The 11,369-nt window shown below is 54.8% G+C and overlaps 1 protein-coding gene across 2 annotated transcripts in view; it reads right to left on the bottom strand.

Moving 5' to 3' along the window:
- disp1 (dispatched homolog 1 (Drosophila)) overlaps positions 1–11,369 on the bottom strand; it is a 72,511-nt gene continuing 61,142 nt past the window's right edge. Inside the window, exons 5-13 of one of the 2 annotated variants that reach the window (XR_011077544.1) lie at positions 7,602–7,631; positions 6,746–6,869; positions 5,300–5,427; positions 4,638–4,732; positions 4,247–4,344; positions 2,575–4,167; positions 2,230–2,493; positions 340–2,144; positions 1–244 (exon numbers count right to left, since the gene is read on the bottom strand). Coding sequence is in view for 1 of the 2 variants with exons in the window: in XM_068577609.1 (XP_068433710.1) it covers positions 402–2,144; positions 2,230–2,493; positions 2,575–4,167; positions 4,247–4,344; positions 4,638–4,732; positions 5,300–5,427; positions 6,746–6,869; positions 7,602–7,631 (4,075 nt within the window). In the remaining variant the exon portion in view is untranslated. Of the gene's footprint in view, positions 2,145–2,229; positions 2,494–2,574; positions 4,168–4,246; positions 4,345–4,637; positions 4,733–5,299; positions 5,428–6,745; positions 6,870–7,601; positions 7,632–11,369 lie in introns of both variants that reach the window. The other variant, XM_068577609.1, reaches the window with a different exon arrangement.

Genomic DNA, 11,369 nt, shown 5'->3' with positions numbered 1-11,369 from the left:
TGTCACCGTGTATACTATGTCACCGTGTATACTATGTCACCATGTATACTATGTCACCGTGTATACTATGTCACCATGTATACTATGTCACCGTGTATACTATGTCTTTTCATGTCATTTCATGTCAGTGCAAACTGTATTTCTTTATCACTGGACGTTTCCGCGCTGTTGGGAGAAAAGTTATTTCCCATAATGCTTTTGCTTTAGCGACCGTGTAGAATCCAACACATCGTGTGGTGAAGACCTGGTGAGTAGAACGAGACGAGTAAACACACGTTCAGTCTGTGGAAGACTTTGAGGCACTTTGAGGTCACAGACCTGTTTCACTGACAGACTGACCTTCCTTTTCTCCTGCGGCCGTTGGCTCTGGGTCGAGTGTTCCTGAAAGCGTCGCTCCGTCCTCAACACAAGCTTTCAGAGGAGGGCTTGGTGGTGACTGCGACAGGAGGCACGCTGGCTTCAGTTCTGGGCCCGTTGAACTCTGAGGCTGACGAGCACTTCACCTTCAACGTCCTGTTAAAGCAGTAGAGTTTCTTTGGCGAGGCGGAGGACGCCCGCTGTCTTCTGGAGGTGCGCTTGCACTTTTTGAGGCTTTCCTCCCGCGTGACGGGAACGCCTGTGATCTCCTCCTGGTGTCCGGGGATCCTGCGACAAGCGTCCATCTGTGGGGTTGGTTCTGCGGCGGCGGGCGCCGGGTCACCGCTGCCCCTTCCCGCCTGTCTTTCACGACTGCTCGAGCCCGGCGAGGGGCACTGAGTCCGAGCTCGTGCCGGGGTCGAGGCGCTGATAGTTTGGCTGCCGTCGAGGCTCGGCGGCCCCGTTTCCTGTCTCTGGTCGTCCTGGCGTCCCGCGGGCTCCGATCCAGGAGCCGGGTCGGTGTCCCGGGTCAGACCCGCGGGGGTCGTGGGCCTCTGCTCTCTGGATGAAGCCGCCTGCAGGTTGGCAGCGTGGACGCAGTACTTCCTGAAGTGGCAGCTGTGGGCGGGTCCTCTCCCCTGGGAGCAGTGGTGGAAGTGGACGTAGTGCAGACGGCACTCTGTGTGCGTGTAGACCGGGTCCAGGCTCTGTGGGCCCGGGGTTGTGCCTGACAGCGGGAGCAGCTGAGGGGTGGGGGGGCAGGACGGAGGGTCCTGGGGGGGCGGAGCACAGGAGCGGGGGGTCCACTGCTGGGCCGGGTGGAGGGCGGGGCCGGGGTCGCCGCAGGAGCAGGTGGCGCTTTGAGAGTACGGGCACCTGGGAGGCGCGCCCGGTGCCTCGAGGCCGCTCTCGGGGCCGGTCCTGCCCGGCCCGGTTTGGCCCCTGTAGTGGATGTGGGGGTACGGGGCGCTGTGGTGCTGAGGAGGGACTCCGTTGTAGAGCGGCGCCTCCCGCTCCTCTCGGGGAACCTCGTCGGGCTTCTGGGCGGAGGCTAGCGGCTCCAGCTCGTAGTGCTCCGCCTCCCCGGCCCTGCCGTCCAGCTGGTACTTCCCCGGGCCGGAGCCCTTCCCGTGCGGCGAGGGGGTCGGCGCCGTGACCTCGCTGAACACCTGGCACTGCATCTTCTTGGGCAGCGGGATCTGGCCGCAGGTCCCCTGGGGCCCCAGGCAGCGACACATGCACTGAAAGAAGAAGGTGGCGAAGGCCCAGCTGATGCACATGATGAGCATCATGAACGTGCCCAGCTGCGTGTAGGCCAGCACGGTGGACGGCATCATCATGGCCCCGGCCACGAAGGTGGTCAGCGCCGCCATGGCGATGGCGGAGCCCATGCGGCTGAGGGAGAAGATCACCTTCCCCTCGCGGTCGGGCTCGTGGGCGAGCCGGTAGGCCACGCCGTAGTGCACGGCGAAGTCCACGGAGAGCCCCACCGCCACGGATATGGTGACGGACTCCAGGACGTTGAGCTCCCAGCCCAGCAGCACCAAGGAGCCCACCGTCACGAAGATGGTGCCGGCGATGGACAGGATGGCGTACAGGCTGATGATGACGTTCCAGGTGGTCAGCAGCATGACGCTGAAGGCCACGGCCACCGACAGCGCCATGGCCACCAGGGTGCCGTCCGACAGGCTGTCCTGCAGGTCGTAGAACTCCAGGTTGCTGATGAACCAGCCGTGGTTCAGGCCCGCCGGGGCGTACCGCAGCTCCTCAGCGATCCACTCGTCCACCTGCAACACAACCGCCAGCATTAATGTCAGGAGAACAAAGCACAGACACAACTCCTCCTGTAGGTGAAGGGACACATCAACCAACCTCAAGGTAGAACTGGTACATCTTCTCATAGGCCAGGGTGAAGAGGTAGGTGCTCTTGAACTCCAGCACGATGGCTCTGATGGTGTCGTTGATGTCGAATCGAGGTCCGGGGGTCTTGCTGTCGAGATGGTAGTTGGTACTGCGGTCCAGCTCCATGATGGCTCTCTTGATGCACAACTCAAAGACTTCCTGCTTGTAGGGGAAGGTGGACTGGCTGCAGCAGGGGTAGACCGACGCCTCCTCGCAGTCCTGGTTCTCCATCCACTGTTGACAGAAAGTTGATGATGGCCAGTGAGATACTACTCGTACTTACATGCGTGTACCTGGTGCACGTGCAGTAGTGACCTGTTTGAAGGTCTCGATGAAGCAGCTGGTGAAGTCCTGCTCCTCTGACTGGAAGATGAAGCTCTGGTTCCTCAGCTTCTGGCAGAAGTTGAGGATCCACAGCTGAGAGGCTGGGCTGGCGATGTTGAAGCTGCTGTCCAGCATCAGCTTGCCCTTGTTCTTGGGGTTCAGGGGGTCTCCGTTGTCCACGGGCATCACGCCCCAGATGATGGTGATGGGCATGTGCAGGTCCTCTCCGTGGTGAACCCTCTCGAACATGAACAGCTTCTTGTACTCGGCGTCGTAGCGCTCGAACGGGTGCGAGGAGCGGAAGACCTGGAACTCGGCAAGCTCCAGAGACGGGAGCTTCATCTTCGGGTTGACGCACACCACGTAGGCGCCGGCCACCGTGATGGCGAGGAACCAGAAGAGCCAGAGGTAGCGCAGTTTGATGACGACGCAGGGCAGCACCTTCTCGAAGAAGATGCGGGACGCCTCGGAGACGGTGAACAGGCATTTGTTGGCCTTCTGGCAGAGACCCGCCCAGAACACCCGGGTGCAGCAGCCGGCGCTCTGCTGCGGCGGCGGCTTGGTGCAGGGGAACACGCTGGGCAGGTAGCGCTCGTGCAGCACCACCACGGCCGGCAGCCACGTCACCATGAGGATGTAGTTCACCAAGATGGCGGTGCCCGCGTACACGCCAAAGCAGCGTATGGCCGTGATGTTGCTGACGTAATTGGCGTAAAAAGCGGCGGCGGTGGTGAAGCTGGTGACGAACATGGACAGCGCGGCGTGTTGCAGCGTCACGCCCACCGTCTCGGACAGCTCGGCGTGCGGCTTGTCGAACTTGGTGTAGTTCCACACGTCGCAGAGCACGAAGGCGTCGTCGGCGCCGATGCCGACCAGGATGATGAGCGCCGTGAGGTTCATGAAGGGGAAGAACTCAAAGTTGAAGACCAGCCGGTACAGAAAGTACGACACGATCAGCGAGCTGATGATGGCGATGATGGTCATCAGGGTGATGAAGACGGAGCGCGTGTACACGCACATGACCAGCAGGACGATCACGATGGCGATGGCGGGGTACACCGTGTCTGTGAGAAGGTAGTCCTGGAAGAGGTCGTGCTTGATGCCGAACTCGATCCCCGTGACTGTGGTGATGCCGTCCGAGGAGTTCCAGTTCTCGAAATTGTCCAAGTAAATGTTCATCATGGACTCTCCTTTCTCCGTGGGCGAGAAGAGCATGCTGTGTTTGAGCACGGGCGGCGGGAACTCCAGGCTCTTGGGGCTCAGGAAGTCTTTGTCCACCAGGAAGTGAAGGATCTGGTAGACGGCGTTGTACTTGGTGCACTTCCTTGGCACGCTGGCGCACTTGAGCTGGTCCTTGCGCCGCAGGGCCATGTCCCAGCAGTCGGACGCCAGCGTGCCGTTGTGGTAGTACTTGGCGCAGGAGCGCAGCATCTTGAGCGTGTGCGACACGTCGCGCTCCGTGATCTTCTGGCAGGACGACCTGTTGGTGAGGACGGCGATGTAGTTTCCCAGCGTCCAGCTGGGGCAGCAGGAGGCGTCGTTGGTGCGCTGACACAGACTCCAGTAGTCGCGGTGGGAACGCACCTGGGAACGAAAGGGAAAGAGTGAGTTCACAGATGAATAGAATATCATCCCCGTCTGGAGGATCCTGCGTCCTACGCACCCTGGTGTTGTCCAGGTGGCACATAGATTTGATGGCCTGGATATTCCACAGGTTCTTCCCCTCAGCTGATGTGAACACCAGTCTGGAGTAACTGTCACCTGCAGAAGGAAAAGACCTTTGTTACTCAAATGGGAAAAGCATCTTTCCTGAGTTAATAAAATCCATCCGAGACAAATCTACTATCTGACTGAAGAACTTGTAAAAACAGAAACGCAGCTTCACTCTGTTGTCTGGTCAACAGGACATGTTTAATCTCTGTTATGATGAACACGTGTTCTCATCACAGCCGTGTTTATCATTGATGTGTTGTTGAGGTTCATTTGAGTTCACCCAGAATCCTTTAGGGCTGTGTGGACTCTAAGCGCTTGTTGGTTGTTCTTCATCGTCTCACCTGGGACATCACAGAAGAACTCTTTGCTGAAGTCCCACTCCGCTTGACGCTTGTCTCTGTCAAAGTGGTCCTCGGCCCATCGGGGTTCTTGGTGACTGAAACAAACAAATGAACATAAAAACAAACACATCGGCCTCGTCCACATGACTGTGATGTTGATATTCAATCAGACACATGTCATGAGATGTCTGCATACTGGTGTTATTATAATAATAATCATAATAGTGTCTTTGATCAGGTGGGGGGGTGCAGACAAGTCTTTGGCGCACATGTTTAAACTGCGTTTTGGTCTCTTTGCAAGAAGAGTGCAGAGTTGTGTGTCTGCATGAGCATTACATCCAGACTTCTGTCTCTGGAGGGTTTCTTTCTTCGGGGGGACAGGAAGGTAATCGGTGGCTGTCAGAGAGAGCGAGGGGGTTGACGGACGAGGAGCTGGCTAAGAGCACCACAGGGCCTCTCGTCCACGCTGCATACGTGCACAATTACATTCGCGGACAGACGGGGAGGATAAAGGAGACCAGAGGAAGACGCAGACTGCAGCTGACGGGATCATTTTCTCATCAGCACAGTGGAGACGCACGTCTTTTCTAAAGGGGGCGTGGCCTCAGACAGTTCACAGCTTCCTGGTGAACAACAGAGAGACAGAGGAGTGTGTGACGTACTTCTTGGCCTGCTCGTCAGCGTACTTGAAGGGGTAGTTGGCCAGCGTGGCCTTGTAGCCCGTGTTCTTCACCATGTTGTTCCATGTGACCAGCCGCTGCCCGATGGCTGTTCCCCTCGGCTCAAAGCCCTTTGGAGAGAGACAGAGATTATGGAATAATGTCCACTGATACAAAGGTTTTAATACCACTGTGTGTGTGTGTGTGTGTGTGTGTGTGTTTAATGCAATGTTGCAGTGTGCAGGGGAACCAATGGACCTGACCCTCAAGTCTAAACCCGCCTGCACACCTCATACACACACACACACACACACACACACACACACACACACACACACACACACACACACACACACTCATCACACTAGTTTGGATTATTTGTGTCTTTGTTTTACTTTCAGGATTTTTCTGTGTAAAGCTATCTAAACATATCAATAGTGATAAGTTTTATGAGGCAGATTTTCCTCGGCCCGTACAAACTCTGTATTAACAAAGCTGTGACGAGGCTCCACTTTTAAGAAAGTGTGTTTTGAACTCAAGCAGCCTCCAGAGAGGAGGAGAGCCTCCAGAGAGGAGGTCAGCCTCCAGAGAGGAGGAGAGCCTCCAGAGAGGAGGAAAGAGTCTCCAGAGAGGAGGAGAGCCTCCAGAGAGGAGGAGAGCTTCCAGAGAGGAGGAGAGCCTCCAGAGAGGAGGAGAGCCTCCAGAGAGGAGGAGAGCCTCCAGAGAGGAGAAGAGCCTCCAGAGAGGAGGAAAGAGTCTCAAGAGAGGAGGAAAGAGTCTCCAGAGAGGAGGAGACCTTCCAGAGAGGCGGAGAGCTTCCAGAGAGGAGAAGAGCCTCCAGAGAGGAGGTCAGCTTCCAGAGAGGAGAGCTTCCAGAGAGGAGGAGAGCCTCCAGAGTGGAGGAGAGCCTCCAGAGAGGAGGAAAGATTCTCCAGAGAGGAGAGCCTCCAGAGAGGAGGAGAGTCTCCAGAGAGGAGGAGAGCCTCCGGAGAGGAGGAGAGTCTCCAGAGAGGAGGAGAGCCTCCAGAGAGGATAGAGCCTCCAGAGAGGAGGAGAGCCTCCAGAGAGGAGGAGAGCTTCCAGAGAGGAAGAGAGCCTCTAGAGAGAAGGAAAGAGTCTCCAGAGAGGAGGAGAGCTTCCAGAGAGGAGAGCCTCCAGAGAGGGGGAGAGTCTCCAGAGAGGAGGAGAGCCTCCAGAGAGGATAGAGCCTCCAGAGAGGAGGAGAGCCTCCAGAGAGGAGGAGAGCTTCCAGAGAGGATAGAGCCTCCAGAGAGGAGGAGAGCCTCCAGAGAGGATAGAGCCTCCAGAGAGGAGGAGAGCCTCCAGAGAGGAGGAAAGAGTCTCCAGAGAGGAGGAGAGCCTCCAGAGAGGAGGAGAGCCTCCAGAGAGGATAGAGCCTCCAGAGAGGAGGAGAGCCTCCAGAGAGGAGGAGCGTGGCTCTGTACTCACCAGCAGCGGGTCGGAGAAGTCGGGCAGGTCGGGCACCAGGACGCCCACGAGGGCGCAGACCACGATGAGCACGGTGCACACGCCCAGCACCACCACGGGCCAATCGGCTATCAGCTCGGCGTAGCTGCAAACAAGAAGGGCGTGAACACGGGCGGCTCACTGCGGACGCTGTTTTAAAATGAGTTGCGTATCAGTCCTCTACACGTTGGAGTCATTTTGATGCTTAATAATGTCGACAACGATTTAATTTTCATCATCTTTTAGTCAAAATGTTTTATTTCTCATTACATTCTAGTCCCGTGTCAAATTGTCCATTTCTACTCATCTGACTGGAGGATCTCACGACAGATACGCAACTTTAGCACGATTCCAAAAGCTAAGCTGCTCGTACACCCATCTGCAGACCGATGGATGGATCTGTACTCGTGTCTCTGTCTGGAAGAACGTCAGCCTGATGAACGGTTAAAGCTGTCCTTCATTAGAAACCGTGTGACGGCCTTGTGTGTGTGTGTGTGTGTGTGTGCGCACTACAAGCGCAACGTGGCTTTTGTTCAGTCCCGTCTCTACATTCCAATAATGGTTATAATCAGTTATAAATAAATCAAAGTGCATAAACTCATCAGAAGCAGAAAAGTGCTGCATAAACTTTGCCAGTCGCTGTAATTAGATTTCCCCTCGTGGGCAGGATGACGCAGGAGGCGTCCAGAGCCCAGGTACAGAGGGAAGATAACTCTGTGACTCACTGCTGAGGAATGCATGATGGATGAGTGGCAGGAATAAAAAGAAAAGGGGAGGAGAGCGCTCTGCGATCCAGAACATCAACACAGGGAGAAAGAAGCTTTTTGGCAGGTCTCACCTTTTGGGGAATCGGAAAGGCCTCGCAGGGCTGAAAGCAGAGAGAGGAGACGAGTCAGTTACACACAGATCAGCCTTCATGAGCCTCCACCGGCTTCCCTCTTGCTGCAGTGGACTCTCAGGTCACTGAGAGCTGGCGTGGCTGTCAGAACAAACTCCCCAGAAGGACAGACATGAACAGCGGAGATGCATCTTGAAGGGGATCAGAGAGCTAGTGCATGCAGAGAGGAACTAGGAAAGAGTCCTCACGTCTCTTGAGGGCATTAATAACCACCAGGACCAATAATCCTCGCTTTATATTCTGCCAGAAAAAAACTGATGTACAGATGAATGGTCTCTTTAATAGCCTTGAGTAAAACTATGTAATGTACACGTCTGGCTGCACTACATGTTCACCTCCCCGGTGACAACAAGTGTTCTTAATTTAACCCCGTGCGGCCCAGAGGAACCGGTCTGAGATGTGGACCATCTGGCCCGAGGGCCCAGAGAGGACGGTGTCGTGTGTTTTGCCGTCAAAGTAAAATCTGCAGAACGTTCTCGTTCGTGGTGTCGAGAGGCGCAAAGGAATCTGAGCTGGAGAGGAACTTTCCTCCATGAGGGGGTCGAGGGCGGGGAGGCCGTAGACCCCTTAAAGGTTTCACGGGACACAATAATACAGACAGGTGTACACACAGATACACACACACACACACAGACACACACTTGCATGTGTGATGTGAAGAAGTCACTTGATAAAGTTGTTTGCATTCTAGGAGACGTGTTCATGCGCTCAAATTATTCCCTATTATTATAATATAACCGGCTGCTTCCCTTCGGCATGTGACCTTTGACCTGGTTCAAACCAACACCACCTAATGAAACCCACGTGCACGAGGGAACGCTCTGCATCGCTCATGTTATTCTCTCGTCTCTGGGCTTCCATGAACGCCTCTGACTGCGGCCCTCAGGACACAGATGTGGCTCAAAGATGGAGGAGAGGAGTTATGGAAATAGTTGGAATGGATCCTCCGTTTGTCTGTCTTGAGCGTCTGAATTCCTTTTCTGTCCGGTTGGGAAGACGCGGAGCAGACCTGAGCGGGACTCAGAGACGCCGCGAGCGACAGATCGGGAACCCGTCCAGTGCAGAGCAGTAAATTATCCACCGCTCTGGAAACCCGGAGCGAGCAGATGAACTAACGATCTGCTCGCTGAGCGCGTCGGTGCCTCGAACCGTTAATCTGGGACCGTTAATGTGCGACCGTCAATGTGGGATCGTCACTCTGGGACGTCACTCTGGGACCTTTAATGTGGGACCGTCAGTCTGGGACCGTCACTCTTGGACCGTCACTCTTGGACCGTCAGTCTGGGACCGTCACTCTTGGACCGTCACTCTTGGACCGTCACTCTTGGACCGTTACTCTGGGACCGTTAATCTGGGACCGTCAGTCTGGGACCGTCACTCTTGGACCGTTACTCTGGGACCGTCAGTCTGGACCGTTAATCTGGGACCATTACTCTGGGACCGTTACTCTGGGATCGTTACTCTGGGATCGTTAATCTGGGCTCAATCTGTCTGAAGGCCATGGAACCAGAAGGGACGGCAGCATCGGCCCAGAGCACGCCAGAATAAAATGCTTAAAGGAAAACGCCGGTTAGAGGGAGCCAACGGAGAGCCGGCTGACGATCACAGAGGCTCTAAATTCAGGAGCTCTCTCTCTTTTCTTCCCTCTCTTTTCTTCCCTCTCTTTTCTTCCCTCTCTTTTCTTCCCTCTCCTCCAGCCCCGACTAACCTTTCACTGTTATTCTATTTACCAGAGGGAGAGTGTTTCAGGATCACCGGGCTAATTAATAAGGTAAACACAGCCCTGCAGCCGCTCACTCAGCACCGCGCTGACAGAGGGGGAAGCAGATGGGATGTGTGTGTGTGTGTGTGTGTGTGTGTGTGTGTGTGTGTGTGTGTGTGTGTGTGTGTGTGTGTGTGTGTGTGTGTGTGTGTGAGCGAGGGAATTTTTGTATTTTGAACTTTCCAAGATGAAACCTGACGACCAAAAGAGAAATGCGGTGATCTTTGTAGTTTGTTGCCGTGTGATGTCACTGCAGAGACGAACAGCGACGGCTCACTGACAGAAGTGTGCAGAGAACTCAACTTCCTGCTGTGAGTTTCTCACCAAGTCACAGAGAAGAAAACGCGTTGGGAAACGCACTGTAGGCATCTCAACGCTGATTGGCCGAGACTCGACAAATCAAAGATGTTCTATTGTGGAGATGACAACATCAGCTTTTCTTCTTCACAACAGGCTCAAACTAAAACTAAAACAAGAGAAATTCTGCTTTTGTGGGTTAAAAAAGTTATATTGTGAACCGTTACGATGACTTCCACCAAGGAACATACAATACTGTGGGGTGCACAAGTGTGTGTGTGTGTGTTACTGTGGAGCAGTGTGTGTGTGTGGTTCAGAGGCATGGGGGTAACTGTCAACAGACGGCCGGGTAAATACTTGGTGAACGAGGCCTTCAAGTCGGAGCAACAGCAATTAGTGTCAACCTCCGGCTGCAGGGCCGCCGCGCCCCGAGTACTGCCTCACAGGAACGCTGCTCAGCTACAGGGCGGACCGAGGCAAGAAAGGTCCAGACGACCAGCGCTCCCATTGGAATGACTTCATGACACTCGTTAGGCCCGATAAGGAGGCTTGAGGTGTGTATTCACCCAGACTCTCACGGCTAAAGCAGCGCTCTGAGAGGCAAGCAGAGCCCAGTGTCTGACATCGTCTAATAATGCATCTAAAAGACCAATGTTGCAATAAATAAAACTGACGCCCTCAGTACTGACACAGGACAAGCCCTCAGTACTGACACGGGACACACCCTAAGTACTGACACAGGACACACCCTCAGTACTGACACTGGACACACCCTCAGTACTGACACTGGACACACCCTCAGTACTGACACTGGCATGGGACACGCCCTCAGTACTGACATGGGACACACCCTCAGTACTGACATGGGACACGCCCTCAGTACTGACACTGACATGGGACACACCCTCAGTACTGACATGGGACACACCCTCAGTACTGACATGGGACACGCCCTCAGTACTGACACTGACATGGGACACGCCCTCAGTACTGACATGAGACACACCCTCAGTCCTGACATGGGACACACCCTCAGTGCTGACACTGACATAGGACATGCCCTGGAGGTTCATATCATTTATACTCTGAAGCAGGAGCAATGGAGGAGCAATGAAGGAGCAATGAAGGAGCAATGAAGGAGCAATGGAGGAGCAATGGAGGAGCAATGGAGGAGCTTGATCGTGGTGCGAGGCCTCCTCTGCTGCGCCTGCCATTCGCCAGGATTCTTGGAGGTGAAATACGGGCCGTGCACAAATTCCAGGCATGCAGGACTGCAGGACTGTAGCCAATAGTTACAAGCTGTCAGTCAGTGTGAGGTCTTCATCAAGGCTGCTGCTCCTCATCTTTATGTCTTCAAGCTCACCAACACAGACGCACATGCAGGAGCAGAAACCTGCAACAGTACCGGTGCTGTTAGAACCGTAAGCTGACTAGTCCAACTCGCTCCTATGAGGGAACGAGGAGGCATAAAGTCTGAACATCAACCCTCAATCCTGTTAGTGAAGCCAGACTGAGCCAACAGGAGCTTGATCTGGTTTCATGGATCCAGCATGGAGTACATGAGCACTTCCTGCCGATACATCGTGGCCACCTATGAGTACTGCAATGTACTCCAGTTTTTAAAAGTACCGGCCCGCTTTTCATCAACC

The sequence above is a fragment of the Clinocottus analis genome, unplaced genomic scaffold (genome assembly GCF_023055335.1).
Source record: "Clinocottus analis isolate CAN_PGR_092001 unplaced genomic scaffold, fCliAna1.0.p SCAF_15, whole genome shotgun sequence".
In the NCBI taxonomy this organism is placed as follows: domain Eukaryota; kingdom Metazoa; phylum Chordata; class Actinopteri; order Perciformes; family Cottidae; genus Clinocottus; species Clinocottus analis.
The sequence above is the reverse complement of the archived record's forward strand: the minus strand, read 5'-3'. Positions and strand labels throughout refer to the sequence as shown.